Genomic DNA, 19,840 nt, shown 5'->3' on the forward strand with positions numbered 1-19,840 from the left:
GGCCACAATAGTAGCTGGTCTAAACAGTGGACACCTTGGAGGGTCGCCTACTTCAGTGGTCCATCCGATGCTTGTGGCTGCCACAGCATCCTCCTAGAGGCTTTCCCATGCCACGCATCGTTAGAGTAAATGAAAATCAATAGAAAAGTTCTTCATGTGCTGTTCCTCAAGGACCACAAGGTGGCGCAAATGCAAAGTTTAAAAAGTGTTCCACCAAATCCCGAGACAGAAAGGAGATCAGTGGTTAACTAGGGCTGGGGGGTATGAAAGAAACTGTGCAATGTGCTTTTCTACACAAACATCCCAGCTGGTCTTATTAGCACTTACCATGGCTAGAAAAGGAGTACAGTGAGCAGGTTTAGGTGAACTGAGCAGGAGAGATAAAAAATAGCCCGCACCCCATCCCCACTTCACTTCTGTAAATAATGCTGACCACTTTGTGGCCAGTACCGCTGTTTACAGTTGGGCATCAAGAGAGCCCCAGGGAAACACCAGAGCAAGGCACACAAAGGTCTGAGACATTTAATCCCCGCAACCCTATGAAGTAGGTATATTCCCATTTAACACTTAAGCAAACTGAGGCTCAGAAACCAGGGGGCTACAAGTAACTGGACCAAGGCCAGCAGCTAGTGAGGGACACAGCTGGGATGTGAATATGGCTTTCAGGGACCCAAGTCTCTGCTCAAAGCCACTACACTAAAGTGTCCCCACTTACCCCAACTCACCAGCTCCAAAACCACTGAAAGACAAAGACTATAGTTGGAGTCATGAAAGTACCATTGAGGAGCCCTGCTAAAGGCTTAGGGCCAGGATAGTACCCCTGTGGTTCTCTTTTGTACAAGTGCCCTGTGAGTTTTCAATAGAAAGTCAGCTAAGATAGGAAAGAAAAGGGATTTTAAAGTAGTTCGAGACATTCAGAAGTATACAGCTGCCTTCTCTTCCTTCCAAAGCAAGTCTTTATTGTCCAGTCAATCAAGTATTCAATGAAGACTAGCACTGTACTAGGTACACTGTACTAAGCATAAATATAAAAGTATAAAACACAGTCACAACCAATTTAGGTGTAGAATTTAAATATTTCTCAGGAATTACTCCAGGGTTAAACAAGAAAATCTGGAGTTAGTTGCCAGTATTACAACAAACATTCTTTAAAGTCAGTATTTTAAAGAAAAACATTACACCCACATTTGTCATGGTATGCAATTTCCCCCCAGTAATATAAACTTCACTGTTATCAATAAACAAGGCTTACTTTTGTTAAAATTCGCCTCTATAATTTCAATAGAGTTTTTAAAAGGAATTTTATGTAAAAGGTAAAGTAGTAGAAAATGTGTACAAATTTGGCCAACAGCTGTCTGAGCGAAAGAGCTCGAGACTACTGAGAGAACCTAGCTCACCTGCAGGCCATTTTCATTAACATTTTGATGACATAAGGCATGTTTCCATCTGAGACATTCCTGCCATCCAGAAGAGGGGGTCAGTACCATGGACAGCAGCACAGGCCAGACATCATCACAGCAAAATTTCTCACCAACTAGGGCACTACCAGGGGTTGTCGGGAATTTTTTTCCCCAAATTAACCTCTTGATTCTCTCACAAACTCTCAGAACTCACAGGTGTGTAGTTCTTTGAACAGAAACTAACTGAAACCAGAAGTTGGACTAAGGTACGGTACATGGTGATGATTCAATCCCAGGAGGATGCCTCCTGCTTCGAGCGTAGAACATTGAGTACAGAGCAGAGGCGTGGGAGCAGCAGTCTCAGAAGCCTGAAACCTGAGATGGCGATGCAAGGACACAAACATGACTGTCACCTTGCTTCCTTTACAGACCCTTCACTTGACCCGGTGGCCCCACTAAAGAGCTTTCGCTTCATGCTGGGTCATTACCCCAAATGGTCTCCATTTTGGCAAATAAGAGGCAAATGAGGGAAGGAACTATCAAAAGAGAAGGACTGGATAATTTTCTAGTGTTAATGGAGTCTGGATACTCTAATGAAAAAGATCACTAATTCCCTGAAATAAAGCATGTTATACCAGGAAGTCTGGCTTGGTAATACAGCTTAAGGGTAAAGTTCAGATCTGAACTTCAGACCTGCAGTAAGCAAGTGCCTCTTCTCTCTTGAGGATCATTTGCTTTAAAGCACTGAAAAGTGAGCTGCTAGTTCTGGCAGAGATGGAAAAGAATGACAGTTCCTTCCTTTTTGTAGACACCAAAGTCTTAACAGGACCCCAGGTATGCAGAGATGCCATATCCAGGGCTGCACAACTGAACTCGGTCCTCACACCAGCTCTCCTCCTCATTTCCACCATGAAGATCACTCTGGCTGTTGTGCACCCATAAGCCCTCAGGATTCCTCCAACTGTGGAAATGATCATCCAATGGGAGGTAGTGTACAAAATATAACACTGATTTTTCTTAAAATATAAGACCGGTTTTCTTATAGCATGTAAAAGGCACTGTGTGCGAAAGCTGCCTCCCCTCCCAGCCAGACATCCACATTTGCTCCTTGCACACATACAAGCACAGAAGAGGCCAGCTGATTTTGCCATGATGCACAGGGAACGAACTGCTTCCAGTCACTTCCGGTTTCTGAGCTGGCTGGTCAGCCAGTCCAGGCCTTCGTAAAGCCCATCTCCACTGGTGGCACAAGTAGCCTGAATGTACCAGTTTCTACAGCGGGGTGAATGTAAGCCAAGTTTGTCTGTTATCTCTGCTGTGCTCATAGCATTGGGAACATCCTTGAAAGAAAATATTCAAAAGTCAGTTTATAATGTTATATTCATATAATGAAATATTATGCTCTTCTTCCAAAACCGGCCCTAACCCACAGTTCTTACCTCAGCTGATGGCAACTCTAGCCTTCTAGTTGCTCAGGTCCAAAAACTTGAAATCATCCTTAATTTTTTTTCCTCTCTCTCTCAACTCTCACAACTCCACATTAGGAAACCCTACAGTGTCTACCATCTAAATATATTCAGAATCTGACCACTTCTCACCCCACCTTCACAGCGACACCCTAATCCCACCACCATCATCTCTCACTTGGGTTACTGACATAACTTCCTCATTGGTCTCCCTGCTTCTGCTCTTGCTCCTCTGATGGTCTGTAAGGACCTCATGACCTAAGCCCCCATAACTTCTCCAAATTGTCCTGCTTAATCTTCTTAACTATAGCATTCAGCATGTTACTATAACATTTACTTATTTAGTATGTTTTTTTATTATCCATCTCCCCTAACTAGAATGCAAGCTTCACAAAGGCAGGAATCTGTAGCTTGTTCTCCGATGCACCTCAGGTACCTAGAACTGTGCCTGGCACACAGTAAGCTCCGAAGAACAAGGTAGGTCTGCCTTAGTGATATGGAAGGACGTCAAAGATAGGCTAAGTGAAAAGGCAGGTTGCAAAACAGAATGGAGAATATGATCTCCACAATTTAAATGTGAATATAATCATTTAACTGCTTATATAGGCATAGAAAGTTGTACCTCTGGAAAGAGGTAAGAAATTTAACAATGTTTTACCCTGAGGGGTGAGCCTAAATATTTCACTTCACTTGGTATTCTGAACTGTTTGCATATTTATACCATGAACATATTCTGCTTTAAAATTAAAAAACCAAATCTGTTACTTTCTTTTTTGAAAGTCCACTATGTCCACGAGTGAAATTCTGGACTGACATCGAACCTAAGAGTAGGGTCATGGTTGAGTAAATGATCATCTATTTGCCCTTTAAAGTCACATTTACAAAGAGATGGATGACAAGAGAAAATGCTTTCGATAATTCTGAAGTGACAAAACAGTATGCAACACTGTCGAAGCAGTATGATTTCAATTACATAATGATCATATTCACGGAGGAGAGAGTGGGAGGAAACACATCAACAGGTCACTGTGGTTCTAGCAGGCTGTACATTCCACAAGAGTCTATCTTCTTTTCCACACTCAGTTCAGCTTTGAGTCCTGAGGGTGAGTGGGTCTGCACTGGGCCCTCCTCCCACCCTTTTACTCCTTGTACTACATCTCCTCCTCCATGACAGGCCCCAGATGAGGCTAGCATTTCCTCCCTCGCCGACCCCCAACTCTGCTCCAGTGTCACTGGCTGCTTTGCTGTTTCTAGAACCATGTGGCCCCCTTCCTGCTGGACTTCAGGTCTCTGCTCAGATGTCATCAGAGAGGCATCCTGGCCCTTCCCCACATCCATTCTGCCCCCTTCTCTGCTTTCCCTTCCTCCATGCGACTTCCACCAGATACATTACATATTATTTATTGACTAACTCTCCTCCCACTAGGATGTAAACTCCATAAACACAGAGACTTTTGTCTGTCTTGTTCACTGATATATCACCAATACCTGGAACTTAGATGCTCAATGAATATCTGTTGAGTGGGTGAATGAATGAATATAAGACATACGCTAAAAAGGAAGGAGAGGGAGAGGGAGAGGGAGAGGTTGTGGTAGGGACTGGAGAGAGGTAGGCAGATATCTAATTTAAATATCTATTATTTTTAAGTGACCATCTGGCAGTAAATTTCAATCCCAGTATTTAAAAAGCCAACAATATACCTGTTTATTTGCAAACACCAAAAAAACTGCATCTATGAGCTCATATTCCATTAACAATCTGGTTAGTTCTTCTTGGGCCTCACTGATACGCTCTCTGTCATTACTATCGACCACAAAAATCACACCTGGAAAGAAATCACAAGTATGTTGGTAGCCTGAACCTGGAAAGGGCAACTGTTTATATGTCCTTACAGCTTCTCCCTGTTCATGTATGTGGTTTCACTGAAAGCAATCGTATAGAAGGATATATAATCCCAAGAGTGAGGAAGTCTACTATACACTCAACTAACCTATCTCTGACCTTTCCCTCCTGGCTTCCCAGGCTCCTGCAACAGCTGCCTGACCAGCCACTCTGGAGCAGCCCACTCTAGCAGACAGGAGCTTGACAGCTTCTGGAGGTTTGGGGCTTGCAAGTGAGTCAAAACCATGTCTGTTATAGCACATCAGATTTAAAAATGCAAAACATTCAAAACTTCCCCCCAAATTTGAATGCTACCAATAGTTCTGGACTCTGATCGTCACTAAGCAAACCAAGTTATCCAGAAATTTGAAGAGATCCTTAGAATATCATTACTTTCCAGTGTGAAACTGAAAGGTGGAAGCAAGAATATTATCCCTTTTCCATTCCTAATAAAAACAAAGGTTTATAAATATTAGGTACCATTTCATATTCTATTTTTATAGGGATCCTTGTCGGAGAAACAAAAGAACCCAGCATCAAACTGACTACACTTTTGAAATAAAAGAACCTAGAAGAGGTAAATTTACACATAAATAGTATACTGTAATTTATTTATTAAAAGGGGGAGAAATATATATGTATAGATGTATTGCATAAAATATCTTTGGGCAGATATAAAAGTTGCTGCCTAAGGAGGGGAGCTAGACAGTTAGGGGACAGGAATGAGCTGATGACTTTTACTATATACTTTTATTTCTTTTTTAATCTAACAAGTTATAAGTATATTTTCATTTAACAAACTAAAATAACCTGTAATCAAAGAAAAATCTTTCCATATGAGAACTAATAGACCATTTTATGCATTCTATACAATATAACCCCATCTTTAAGAAAATGATAAGGAAATACATCTGGGATAGTCATGCCTATTCATGTACTTGTAGAATAGTAGGACAGTAGGGAGGGACTGTGACCACATAAGATGCTGAGACTTGGGATTTGGAGCTTCAGTGATTTCTGTTCATCTCTTTCTCTCCAGAGGCATGGTTTTTATTATTCTCAATAGGTTTAAAAAAGTTTACCAAATTCAGATTCTTCAAAAACCAGTACCTCATCTAAGGAACATGTAATTCTCAATCAAAAAATGAAATTCATCAGGACAACCATTTTCTAACCATTTCTGGATTAAGAGGAGTTTCCTATATAGGGCATTAAAGCCCAAGTACTTTTTCTAGGAACAGAGGGACCATTTCCCAGAAAAAAACCTCCCCAGTAAGTGTAAGTGGGCCATCAGAAGAGAAGGGATGACTGACAGTCCAAATAAAGCAGAGCACCACCAGGTTTTGCTTCAAGCCTCCATTGTTGGACACATTTAATATAAATGGTTCTGAGGACTGGATAATCCTTACCTTGGGTGTTCTTGAAATAATGTCTCCACATAGGTCTGACTTTACAATGGCTATTGACATCCCAGATTGTGAGGCTCATATTGTTATATTCCACCGTCTCCACATTGAATCCTAAATTGAAAAGATGGAGAAAATTTTTAATGATGACTTTTGCTGGCTGAACAATTCAAAATAATTTCAACTAACATTTGGCTGGCTTTAACATTTGGACTTCTAATTTACAAAGCAGCTTGCTAGTCAAAGACTTATAACTTACAAACAGAATGTGTTAGTCAGCTTGCTCTCCCACTCATCATGACAGGTGACAGGTGTCAAACCTTCCCTACTGTCTACAACCTCAAACCTTTTTCTCAGCAGAAGACCTTACAGTGTATTTGAGAGCAAACAGGAGCCATTAATGGGACTGACTTCCACTTCCCACCACACAGTATAGAAACCTTCCTACATCTTCCCTCCCTCCCTCTTGGAACAACAGAAGGGGGCAACTATCTGATGCCCATTCCGTCCACATATGTGCTGGATCCAATCTACGCACCTTGTCTGGAACCTTTCACCATTATTACCCTCTCCCCCCATCTGAATCTCCAACCTGTTCTCTGAATATTTAAGTCTTTCAAAAAATAGCTTCCTTGACCCTGTATCTTCCTTCACCTGCTAGCACCCTCTATTTTCCCTTTTAAAGTCAAACTTCTCTAAGAAGTTTAGCTTCATTCACTGCACCTACTTTGTCACCTCTCACCCCGAAGCACCTTAGTTCTGCTTCATCATGTTCCATACCTGGTCTCACCAAGGTGAGCAATGATCACCACGTCAATAAATCCAACAAATGTTCTTCAGTTCTTACGTAACTTAATTTAATATCTGACACTACTGCTTACTCCCATCTTGAAACTCTTCCCTGGCTTGACATTTTCCTTCTATTATTATGGATGTACCTTCTCAGTCTCCTTAGTGAGCTCAGCCACATTTAACTGATTCTTTTTTTCTTTTTTTTTAAATATATCTTTATTGATTTCAGAGAGGAAAGGAGAGGGAGAGAGAGAGACAGAAACATCAATGATGAGAGAGTCATTGATCGAGCCCACAACCAGGGCATGTGTCCCGACCGGGGATCGAACCCTTATCGCCTGGATCCTAGGCCAACGCTCAACCGCTGAGCCACGCCCGGCCGGGCTTAACTGATTCTTAAATGATGGAGTTTCCATGACTCTGTCCTGCCCCATCCATTCTCCTCTTTCCAGCCCCCCCCCCCCAGGTAATCTCATTTACTCGTACGGTTTCATTACCATCTTTGTGCTAATAACAAATTTACATTACCGCCTCTCTCTCACATTAACGAAATCTCTCTTCTGAGCTTCAGACTCATAACCCAACCTTCCATCCAAGGAAATGACATAAAAATAGGTTCAAACATTTTGTTTAATGCAAAGTAAACTAGCATGCATATGATTTTACAAAGATAGTCACAAAAATCTTAATAGTAGAGTGTTTTTAAAACTTGTTTATGTTTTTCTATGTGTATGAAATTATAGAAGCATGAATTATTTCTATAATTGGAGAAAACCAAGCAATTGTGCTATTTTCATTTAAACTAACATTTTTTAAATTGTGTTAACAATTTCTCCATCTGGTTTCCTCCTTTTCAAATGTTGCAGTCGCTGAAGCTCGTGCCCACGTTGGAAGTTGGTCATTTGGTTTCTGTTCCTAATCCAATATTCAGAACACTCTGACATTCTATGCCTATTCTCACTTAGGAATTTGGATCTAGAGGCAGGTCTTAAGGCAAAGATTAAGTTCTGCTGAAACCGCCTTTGCAAAACCCTTAAATAGCCTACAAAACACAGTGCTGGTTCAAATTCTTCAGTTGGACATCAGCTCAAGTGGGTGGCTTGAGCCAGCGTGAAGGAAAAAAATAAAAATCACACTTCATCTTTAAACACTAGGAGCATACTTGGAGTGGAGACATGCTTCCACTTAGAAAGGCCAGCTGGAACGAAGACTGGCTGAGGGGGTAACAGCAGATTCCCAGCTTCCATCGCAGGCTTAGGCTGGGACACATGCTAACTGAGAGGAAGGGAGGGCGTAAGTGCCCTCACTGTTTTAATCATTACCTTTTTCTTTTTTGCTTATCCTAAATGTGTTTGTATGACTCCCCTGTAAACCTAGGAATGTGCTAGAGATGTTGGGGGGCAGTTAGCTAAGTATATATTACCTGGTTTTTGGCCTCAAAAAGTTTATGTTCTTGGGACAAACAAGATTTTTGAAAGGAACATTCAATAATATACGCAGCACATAAGAGTATAACAGACCACATTGTAAACTGGTCTTGCCACAGGTTGTTAGCATACCTGTTGTAGGGACTGTATTCACAGTCTTTCCCAGCTTCAATTTATACAACATGGTGGTTTTTCCTACTCCATCCAAACCCAACATAAGAATCCGCATCTCCTTTTTCCCAAACAGACTGTTAAACAGTTTTTCAAAAACATTCCCCATTGTAATTGAATTCCGTTTACCTGAATGAAAAGAAAGGCAAGTCAAATAATTGTTCTTTGCAGAGATATAGAAAGAACATACATAAAATACAAGTTTCTATTAGAGGTCACTCCTACTAAAATTTTTTAAAGCATTTTTTATTTTTCAGTTAGGGTTGACATACCATATTATATTACTTTCTGTGATTAGACATATAACTAAGTAATCATCCTGATAAATCTCACATCCATCTGACACCATACACAGTCATTACAATATTAGTGAGTGTATTCCCTCTGCTGTACTTTACATCCCCATGACTATTCTGTACCAATCAATATGTACTTCCTAATCCTTTCACTTTTTTCACCTGTCCCCCCACCCTCCTTCCCGTCCGGCAACCATCAAAATGTTCTCTGTACTTATGAGTCTGTTTCTGTTCTGCCTGTTTGTTTATTTTGCTTTTTAGCTTTTTTTTCCTTAATTTTATTTATTGATTTGAGAGAGAAGTATTGACTTGTTGTTCCACTTATTTATGCATTCATTGGTTGCTTCTTGTACGTGCCCTGACCAGAGATCGAACCCACAACCTTGGCATATCGGGATGATGCTCTAATCAACAGAGCTGTGGGTTTCCTACAGCAGTTTAACTGTACGATGTCGAAGCCCAGGCCATTCTATTCTACAAGCACAGAAAAGGAGCACAGCTCTTATCCTGTACATAAACGAGGTCTAGGTAAACTGCTACAGCCAAAGAACGAGGCATGCTTTAATCATTCATAGAAGGTCCCTACAGAAAGCATATGAAAGTTCATATGCTTGTTGGATGGCAAAACTAGAAATTCCTTGTCTTTGTTTCTGACAAAAGAACGACAAATCTGTTAAGAAAAATCCTAAGGAGCACGCTGTGCGAAGGAAGGTACTTCCCGCTTAAATATCCCATGATTCCCCCTCCCAGCCACACTCCTGGCGTCTCGCTCCTACTTCTCTCTCTCTTCCTACCCAACTTCGAGGGGCGCGCAGACCCCGCCGCGCCGAAAGAGACCCTCGGGAGGAAGGCACCGCCAACAGGGCACGAAGTGCGCGCAGGGTCTCCAGAGAAGGCCCCCCAGGGCCCTTTCTGCCCGGCTACCAAGCCTCCCTCTCAACCCGGCGGCCATCGGGAAATCGGAGGGCCCAGGGACAGACGAGCCGAGCTTCTCTCGGATCTCAGAAGCCTCCGCCCTACGGAAAACAGAAAAGGGACGAGGGCCCCCCCGCTGCTCTCCAGTTCCCCTCCCGCAGACGGTGTGGAAACGCAACGAGGCCGCGAGTACTGCGGCCTTTATCCCCGGCCTGGGGCTCGGTCGCCTTCACTGATCGCTGTTGGCCTCACCGCAGCCTTCAGGATTTCCGCTCCATTCTGCTAGGAGGTGGGGCACTGGTGTGGGGGCGGGACCCTTTGAAGCTTTCCCACCAATGAGCTCGAAGTTTCGTGAGTGACGACCTATCTGGCCAATGCGAAGAACAGCAAGAGCCAGGCGGAAGGAGGCGCGCTCTTTGCGACTTGAGCCTCGGCTCCAAGCTCTGGTAATGCGAGATTCACGCACCTGGGACAGCTCGGCGCTTCCGTGTGAGACACGCCCACGTGCCCCGCCCAGTGCTGTCTGCGACCAATCAGGAAAGTAAAAGGATTTCGGGTTCGTTCTGCCAATCCACTAGGAAAAACCCGAAGGATTGAACTAACCTGGGGGAGGAATGGGACCAACCCCGGGGCGACGTGCGGGCGGGGCCAAGTTCACAGCACTATTTAAGGAACTTCGCTGGGGTGCCACTAAAAGTAGAAACTAGCTTGGGACGATGTTCTGTGTAAGAAACACGCACTGACACCGAAGCTGGGCGTAAGGAAGGCTTCCTATTCAGTCTGAAGCGAGACTGCAGCCCTGCCTCTAAACAGATTTCAACGTGTTTCTTCGTTGAAATGGTGCAGAACCACGGTCCTCACTTCTTGAGAAATGCTCTCAATAATTCAGCCCCTTAAAGGCCAACCTGGTTAGCTAAAAGGGTTACAAACTCCTGTAAATGTTACATGCGAATGGAAAAGGGGAGACACACTAAACTTGACAAGCTGTGGGGGCAGGCGGGTGGGGGGCGCATGGCAGGTCTTACACTCAGATACCAAGAGTAACCACACAGGATGGTGTGAACATAAAAATCTTAACTAAAAGCAGGCAATAGTGGTCAGTTATATCCTAGGCCTATAGCTTCCTTGACAAAGTTCAATGTCAATCTTTACCTTAAGCCTGTCTACCGTCTTTGTGCATCTAGGATTAAATACCTTTGCAATGTACGCAGAGTAATTTTATAGTACTCGAGGTCATGGTAATCAGTACTTGCTAAGTGCTGGGTCAGGTTTTGAATGTATTAGGTACTCTGATAATCATCTCATCTAATTCTCACGTGAAGATATTTAAGTTCAGAGCTTAAATGTCACACATACCCAGGCCACCTTCACCCAAGTATCACTAAACTTACCCCTCTATTCTGGTCACAGTTCTGTTAAAGGGTTGTCTTTTCCCTCTCTTAGAAAGCCCTGCCGTACGTATTCCTTGCCCTAGAAACAGCCCTCCAGTAAACTCTCCCTTAGAAGAAATCTGAAGACACACTCACTTTTTCTCAGGAGCCCTCCAGAGGACTGTCACAGGTAGCCAATGTAGCCATCTCAATCAACTGTGGTTTGTGGGCCTCTAGTGCCTTAAGGTTCTAGGAAATGCAGCCTCTCCCAGGAGACTAGGACTTCCTTTTCTCAAGATGCATAAAGTTTCATCAGACCAACATTCGAATAATCCCTTTTCAAAGAGATGCAGGCAGCTCTCTGGATCCACAATGTTAATATGCAGGGTTAGGCAGCCTGGCAAATGCATTGGGGCTCATAATAAAGGATGGTCTGGTTTCCATAGCAACATTCATTCCCTTCCGTGGAGGATTCTATCATCTCTCCTGCCCACTCAGACTTTCCAGAGTGAATTAATTTTCGTGACTATAGGTGTTTGTCCTTGATCTTCCAAAGAGGAAAGACATATTCATCTGGAAAAACAAAAACCAACCACCTGACTGCAGCTAGACTGCTGCATTGCATCAGCTGCTCCTCCTTTCAAAATTCTGATCCTTTCTCCATTTTGCTCTGTTCTTTAGCCTTATCCATCAGTTGCGGAAATAGGTTTCTCTGACAACTCTATTTTCCTAAAACTGGCTATGATGGGGCTGTAAAATGAAGTTTTCAACAAGGCTCCCTGAAAGCCTGGGCTTAGCTTAGGTTGGGGTGGCTAACCTGTGGGTTATGATTGGAGGGACAAAAATAAAAACTGCTGTCCACATATAGCTCTCCATAGAGAAGTCACAGTCTCTGAAAATTTGCCATTAGACATTGTTTCCTTGGGTTAGGCATTGATCTCCCAGGCAGTACTCCTTAAACTGCATATACTCCTGGGAAGAGTAATCTATTAGGTTACGAATATAAAAAGAATGTAGAAAAGTGAGGAGTTGGTGCAGAGGGAAGGGTATAGGGGCTTGGAAGACCACCTTTGTTTGCTTCACAATGACATCTTCCGCAAGAGGCACAGTGCAGGTCCTTGCCTGGGTTCTGTGCTCCCTCCTGGCCTAGGGTACCTTGTCTGACAATGCTTCCAAGGCTGAATTAACTGGGGGAGCTGTGACCAGAAAAAGCAGGACAGCAAAAATATTTGTTTATCAACTATCACTGCAAGGATTGCTCAGCTCCATGCTAAGATGACCTTGAATATTTGAGCACAGCACAGATGGGATGTGTAGACATGTGACAACCTGGAACAATTTCTCAGAATCTTCCTGGAGCTGGATGCTAAGCACTTTAAGGACTGGAGCTCATAACTGCCTACGGTTTCTTTGGTAGTCCCTGCAGGGCTATGCACACCATTCTATTACATTCGTACAACTTGTGAGAGGATACAAAAGGCCCCTAGATAGGCTTATAAACTGATACACTGCAATCTCTCCAGCAGACCAATCTTTCCTAGGTAATAAACATTCCTCCTGGTTGGAGAGATTTAAAGACATTTTCTCTTGTAATATAGCTTACCTATTAAACTCTGATCCACCCATGATTTAGTTAACATCTGATTTGTCCAACAAAGCACTTTACTCAGATACAGCGTGAGAGTTTATGAACCTGGCCTGAATTCTTCTGTCCCTAGCCCATCTTCAGGTCACTTACTGATTTTATTAGTTCTTAATTTTAAATCGCTAAACACGCTCAGCTCTTCTAATTCTTTTTTTCCTCTCCTTTCCTCGTGTTGGAAAAATCTATTTTTTCTAACTGTGAGAAATGAAAGATAAATCCTATAGTTTTGTATTATCATTTATAAATATGAAGAGAAATATAAGATAGTGGGGGCAATAAAAGCATCAGAGAACCTACTGCGCAGAAGCAACCTTCTTGCAGTCCTGTTACTATCCTGATGATGATGATGTATTCTGAGATTCCAGTGAGGAATTAAACTACAAAGGAAACAACATCAAGGTTAAAAAAAAAAAAAGGTGCCACTTGGGGCAGATTACATTCAAATTCCACCATATATACTGTCCAAAATGAAACACTGGGGAATGGCAAAGGTGTTAATGACACACATCACTTTTACAAATAAAAACAAATATAAAACATTTAATAAAATATTTAATAATTGGAAAATATGGAAATAATCACAATTCACTTTTAAATTAGAAGAAAATAATAACTTTAGTTTTCCAGGCTACAAATAAGCTAAATATAAATGCCAACTTCCAGGAGCTAGGAAAACAAGTCCGCCTACACAGAAAAGCCTGAATTCACGCAGAACTTGAATTCAGAACCAACCACTCATTACTGATCTTCCTTGGGGGAAGGCCAATACCCTCTTACGTGCAATTTTCACTTTTAAGTGTGTCTGGAAGCATCAAGCTAAAGGCTATTACAGGGCAAAGATCAGGTGCAAAGAGAGAAGCAGGTGGCTCTGTGACTAAAGACTCAAAAGCCTCGCAAACGGCCAGCTGTGAAGAGATTCGAAAAAGAAGCCCTGGAGAAGGTCGCTGGCGGACACGTGCGCTCTAGAAATACAGAGTCACAGCTTCGTCATTGCCCTCAGCTCCCTCCCGTTCAAAATGGCGCCGACACCCCTCCCTCCCCCGGCGGCCGCGGCGCTCGCACGCGCCCTGCGGGGCGGGGAGGAGAGCCGAGGACCTGGCTGGGCGCATGCGCAGCCTCACCGTGGCTGCGTGCCTGCGCGCCTGCGCGAGGGCTGGAAGTGGGCGGGCGGTTAGGGGCGCGCGCGCGGCGTGGGCGGGCTCTGCAAGGGATTTAGCAGCGGCTGCGGAGCAGGACGTGTCAGCGAAGATGGCGGGTCGGGTGAGTGCTGGCTCCCGAGCCGCGGCTCGAGGCGGGGGCGCCGGGCTTGCGGGCACTCTGAGGTCCGGACAGCCCCAGGGGAGGGGGAATGGCTCTGAGCAAATGGGGCGTTGGAGGGGGGACAGGCTAGAGAAGAGCTTGAGGGTAAGAAGGGGGTGCGGTGGTAGGGAAATACCCTCCTCAGAAACTCCATCCTCCTAAGAAAGCTCGTGGGGAGGTGGACCCCTCTTTACCAGTGTCTCCTGAGTCTCCCTTAGTTCTCCTTTTCCTTCCCTTGGGCTGTTCCCCTCGCCCCTCAAGGCAACCGCAGTATGGTGGCCGTTGCATCCGTTTGACGGATTCGGGGGGTTTCTCCTTACCCCCTTGCGAGGGCTTATCCGTTGCAGCCTCAGGAATAACTGCGGAGGACCCATCTGCTGCATCAGGGCGAGGGCTGTGGGAAGGATCATTAGGAACCCATTTCTGGTTCTTCACAATAAAAGGTCTTGGGAAATTAGAAGGAAGTGTAAATGACTTAGCGTTAAACCCCGGCTATCTGGGGGACCTGTCACTGTAGGATCATGCAGGAAATACCTTTAGCTTGGACTGGGTATTTGGGATATCGCGTTGCTTTTATGAATGACAGTCGCTTCGAATGCAGCAGTATGTGGTGTAGTTTCGGGGTTTTAAATTTTACTTCCTCCCCCAGCCTCTAAGATCACGGCGTAATATGGGCTTGGCGAGCGGAGATAGGGCTGGTTCTGTGCTGTATTGCAGTGTGCGTTGAGCTAAAAGCTCTCAGAGATTACACTGGTCATAAACCTGGGGATATTAACTGCGTCATTAGAAGATAAGGATGTGCTTGACTGATTATTTATACTAGAATATTTGGATAAGTTTGCATAATTTATGCATACATGCAAATATCTAAAAGAAATTGTCATGTCATTCCAAAGAGAGAAGAGACCTTAAAGGTCATTTAATTTGGCCTCTTTCTCTTCCTTTTCCCCATAGCCTCTCCTTTTTACCTGTGGCTACTCTGTCGACCTATGTTTCAGATTCTGTCTTTTCCTACCCTCTCAGGAACCCCTTTCTTCTTTATTCCCCTGCCCCATCTTAACATACTCAAGCTACTCCTATCGTAAAACAACTCCCCCATACCTCCACAGCTGTCACCTTTTCCTGCTTTACAGCCAGAAATCTTGATAGAATTGTCAACATTGTCTCTCATTTGTTTACCACATACTCATCCCTCAACCCATTGCAGTCTGATTTCTGGCACTGTCATCCCTCTGAAATGTGTTCCTAAACTTACTTGACATTTTTCACTCCTTGTCTTGCTTCATGTCTTAGAAGCATGTGGCATTGTTGACTGACCAGTGCCTCCTTCCTGGGAAAATGCTTTTCTCGTGGCTTCTGTGAAGCCTTGCTCCCTTTTTTCCTCATACTTCTCTTTTGCAGACTCACCCTCCCCTGCCCTGTTGTTCAATGCGTATATTCTTCAAGATTCTCTTCTCACTCTCTATTTTCTCCTTCGGCAGTTTCTTCTAACGCCACAGCTTCAAATACTATCTATATGTCAATGATTTTCAATATTTTACTCCCAGTCCAGACCTATTCTTTAAATTCCAGATTAATACGTCAAACTACCTTTTCAAAACTAGGCACCTCAAATTCAACTTGTTGAAATGCAAACCCATGATCTTAGCCCACCTAATTAGTACTCTTTCTGTGTTTCCTATTTCGGCAAATGACACCACCATCTGTCCATTTCTATAGGCTAGAAACCTGGAGTGGGGGGTGGGGATGTCATCCTTCATACCTCTTCTCTTTCACCACACCCCCTGACTGAGTTCTTGATAGATGAAGATTTCTTGCATCCCCCCCCCCCCCCAAAAAACGTTTTAGGGCGGAAGAATCAGGCTTGGGCCATTGCTGCTTTATACCCAAATCACCTACTGCACTGGTCACATGGGTTCTGTCATTTTAACGTCCTAAAAATCTCTCCAATATGCCCACCTCTCTAACATCTTCATTTTCACCTCCTTTTTCCTAACTTCTATCATTTTGGGTCTTAAGTGTTGCAGGAAGCACCTAAGTAGTCTCTTTACCTCACTCTCCACATTGATTGTTACCTCTCTTGCCCAATAAGCCCCTCCCTCTATAGCATTGCATTACTTTTGGGAGAAGACCAAATCTGTAATCTGGCCTTTAAGGTCCTTCGTTGTTCTGCTCCTGCTTCTCTCCAGTACCCCCTTGCTCTCTTTGCTCAAGTTATATATAAGCCTTTCAATTCCTGGAACCTACAATGGTTTCTCTTAACACAAGGTCTTTGCATGTGCTGTTTCCTTTCTTTGTAATGTTTTGCTCCCAACCATTTTCCTCCTACTCAGATCATTCAGCTACTCAAAGGAAGCCTGTTCTGATCTCACACTTCAAGTCAGGATTCTTTGTTATATGCTCTTGAAGAACTATATTGCTTTCCTTAGAGATTTGTCTGTTTGTTACTTTAAATTTATTAGTGTGATTATTTGCCTCTACCATTATACTTTACCTTTCATTAGACCATGTTAATTTTTTTACTCACTATCATCATTGTGCTTTGTTGTAATACTCTTAAAATGTGTTCTGTATTTACTTTTTGTGGGAGAAAAGCTATTTTGAATTATTGCTTTTGGTTAGTTCAGTTAATTTTGGCATTCTGATGTCATCTTGTGATGGATATTTATGTTCACTGTGTAATTGTTTTGTGTGTGTGTGTGTTGTATCACTAATTTTTAACATTAGTAACCTGTAGTATATCTTGTCCTTTGCTTTTTTGGCCAAAAAAGAAAGTGTATTTAGTTCATCTGGGAAATTTGCTGCAGAATAAAATGTGTGATGTTATTCAGGATATAGCATCGAGGGCATCAGAACTTGATTAATCCCTAAAATAGCCTCTAATCTGAAAAACAAAAATCCTAAAAGAAAATAATTTTTGTCATTATAGTTTTAGTGTATTTATTATATGAGAAAAAATACGGAATGGCAAGTTGGATATATTTTATAATAAAATGATTACTTGATTTAAACTTTTGTTCCCTTTGGCCTTTCAAAAATATTCAAGTAGGTATTAAGTTTTCTCAGCTATTTTAAATTTTTGCTAGTAATAAAGCAGATTCTAAAGTTATAATTCTTACTACTTACATTGAATGTGGACTATTATTTAAAATGAACTCCACATACAGATGGCTACCACTGCCCCAGGCCTCCACACCATCTTTCAGAGTTCTCATGCTACAGCTGCTTTGGAATCATGGAATCAGAAGTAAAAAAAGATTTTAAAATGCAACCTTAATAGCTTAGGAGAGCTGACTTTAGGTAGGGAGAGGCTCCTTAGTAAAGCTACTCTATTTGGTATTGCTTTCTAGGCCCCTTACACTACCGTCACCACTCCATTACTGAAAAAATGAAAAGAAGAAAGGCTTTCCACATTGCCTGAACTTTTTATGTAATCTGTCTTTTAAAATTGCTAGGAATCACCCTGGTTGGTGTGGCTCAGCTGGTTGGGCGTCGTCCTGTGCACCAAAAAGTTGCTGGTTTGATTCCCAGTCAGGGCACATGCCTGGGTTGCAGGCTCAATCCCTGGTAGGGGGCGTGCAAGAGGCAGCCGATCTATGTTTCTCTCTCTCCCTCTCCCTTCCTCTCTCTAGCAGTTCTTTTCTGAAAATATACATACATTAATGCAAATAAACCAAATGGATCACTTTCTTTCTACACCTACTTGAGGTGATTTGTTGAGAAGAAATAGAGTAAGTTGATTTTAAATAGGCAACTCTCTTAGGAGTTGAAAGGAGAATAGAAAAATGCTAGCGTAAAATTTACCTAATCCAACGTTTTGCCTAGACAGGCTGGGTATATTTATTATCAGTTAGTCTGGCAGGGTGAACTCCCTCCTCATTTTTCTTCATTTGGCATTTCTTGGCCCTTTTTCTTTTTTTAAATTGATTTTAGAGAGGGAGGAAGGGGGTGGCGAGAGAGAGAAACACCAATTGGTTGACTCTCATACGCTCCCTGACCAGGGATTGAACCCACAACTCAGGTATGTGCCATGACCAGGAATCAAACCCAGGACCTTCTGGTACCTGGGACCACACTCCAACCAACTGAGCTACACCAGCCAGGGCTCTTGGCCCCTTTTATGAGTTTTAGGAGCATCTTAATCCTCCTAATAAAAAAAAAAAATTTAGTCTTTATCTATTGCTATTGATTTTGACCTACTTTTTTACTTTTGACATTAAGCTAAAGAGTGACAACTTTGTGCTCTATAGATTTAAAACCAAATGAATTTGCATCAGCTGTTTATGAGTAATGCAGGGTATTTTGGTCCTTTGCTAAATTCAGAACAAAGTGCTAAAGTTCTGATGTATTTTGCACTAACCATATAGATCTTTGGTAATGGATAAAATGGGGAAAATTATTAATTTAAGATAAGAAGCATCCTGACAGGGGCTTTCCTGTGGAGCCGGCCCTGTACCTTTCCCCACCCACTTTCCCCTAGGTGCGTTTTCCTTGCTCTTCTCTTTCTCCTAAGCTCCAAGTGCCCTTCTTTTTTAATTTGGGCCCTTATTAACTTGTTTCCTGAGCCCACACCCAGCTGGCTCGCTTCTCCTACCTCTATGACTTTCTAAATAAACTTTTGCTTATAAAAAGAAAAGGAGAAAAAAAGAAAAGAAATAACCTGTCATTTTTGAAATCTAACATTTATTTTTAAAATCACTAAATAATAAAGAGTATTTAGGGTTTCAGTGGTGGATTTTTTAAAATTGTAAGGTGTTTTTAGTGTTATGTACATAGGAACAAACATTTTCTTACTTGGTTTGACAAGCAATGAAAATAGTAATTATCACTAATTCTGGGTCTTCTAAAGAACATCTATGTTGGGGGATTTAAAATTTTTAGTTATCTTGGTTACTTTTCTCCTAGAGAATAATATTAGCAAAATTTTGTGAGAGGATTGAAGACTTAGTTCCCATTGATTAGAACAGAGCCTGACATGGAATTATTAATGATTTTTGAATTAATGAATGAACATGTATTTCTGAATACCTTAACCATTCTGGACAGTGTCTGCAGTTTGAATTTTAATGTTATATTCTCTGCCAAGCTATTGAATACTCTCCACTGTTTATTCTGTTATCTAAATCAGTAATAAGGTAGCATAGATATAACTTTAAACAGCTGCTGGACTCCTATACAGTCTTTTCTTCACCTGCAGATACTGAGTCTGATAACTGCTTTTTGTATATATAGCTTTCTAATCAATTTACTACTTATCAAGCATCAAAGTAAACTTAATTATATTTACCAAGTTAAATGATGAAATGGACCAAGAGCATTACTAAAGCCTCTTTTCCACATTTTTTTCTTGTCTATTGTAGAAGGAAATGAACCTGTCAGCATTTCTGTTTTGTTTGTTTTTTAATGAAGTTTATTTCTCCTTACTTAGTACAATGATTCTCAAAGTGGAGACTGAAGACCAGCTAATTAGCATCACCTGAGAAGCAAATTCTCAGGTCCCACCCCAGGCTGATTAAATTAGAAACTCTGAGGTGGGGGCCCTGCAGTCCACCCTCCTCCTCTCTCTTTTTTTTACAGAGCAGGGTAGGGGGAGAGAAAGAGAACATCAATGTCTGAGAGAAACATCAATTGGTTGCCTTCCATATGCACTGATTCCAGCAACTTTCTGGTGCACTGGATGACGCTCTGACCAACTGAGCAACACCAGCCAGCGCCCCTGCAATCTTTTTTAAGATTTTGATGTATGCTAAAGTTGAGAACCATTTTGAGCT

At 42.3% G+C, this 19,840-nt stretch overlaps 2 protein-coding genes across 2 annotated transcripts in view; one reads left to right on the forward strand and one right to left on the reverse strand.

Moving 5' to 3' along the window:
* Nucleotides 1-918: 918 nt before the first annotated feature.
* Nucleotides 919-10,329, reverse strand: LOC308569233 (ADP-ribosylation factor 2-like). Its single transcript, XM_081162849.1, has 5 exons — nucleotides 10,008-10,329; nucleotides 8,506-8,673; nucleotides 6,158-6,268; nucleotides 4,568-4,692; nucleotides 919-2,740 (listed from the first exon to the last, which is right to left on the reverse strand). Exons 2-5 carry the CDS (start codon nucleotides 8,651-8,653, stop codon nucleotides 2,579-2,581), a joined length of 546 nt encoding a protein of 181 aa, XP_081018975.1. The 5' UTR covers nucleotides 8,654-8,673; nucleotides 10,008-10,329; the 3' UTR covers nucleotides 919-2,578.
* Nucleotides 10,330-13,786: 3,457 nt separating this feature from the next.
* The window catches only part of NSF (N-ethylmaleimide sensitive factor, vesicle fusing ATPase), a gene marked incomplete at its 5' end in the record, with an annotated part of 104,771 nt that continues 98,717 nt past the window's right edge, over nucleotides 13,787-19,840 (forward strand). Inside the window, 2 exon segments of the mRNA XM_081162848.1 lie at nucleotides 13,787-13,824; nucleotides 13,826-14,030. Of these exon segments, the coding sequence (XP_081018974.1) occupies nucleotides 13,787-13,824; nucleotides 13,826-14,030 (243 nt within the window).

Source organism: Miniopterus schreibersii (assembly GCF_964146895.1).
Source record: "Miniopterus schreibersii genome assembly, chromosome: 16".
Lineage (NCBI taxonomy): Eukaryota > Metazoa > Chordata > Mammalia > Chiroptera > Miniopteridae > Miniopterus > Miniopterus schreibersii.

Coding starts and splice junctions, on each gene's coding strand:
- LOC308569233 (XM_081162849.1), bottom strand. CDS start 8,653: ATGGGGAATGTTTTTGAAAAACTGTTTAACAGTCTGTTTGGGAAAAAG. Junction 4,693..6,157: donor TTATTTCAAGAACACCCAAG/GTAAGGATTATC, acceptor ATTTCTTTCCAG/GTGTGATTTTTGTGGTCGAT. Junction 2,741..4,567: donor TGGTGTTTGCAAATAAACAG/GTATATTGTTGG, acceptor TTTTCTTTCAAG/GATGTTCCCAATGCTATGAG.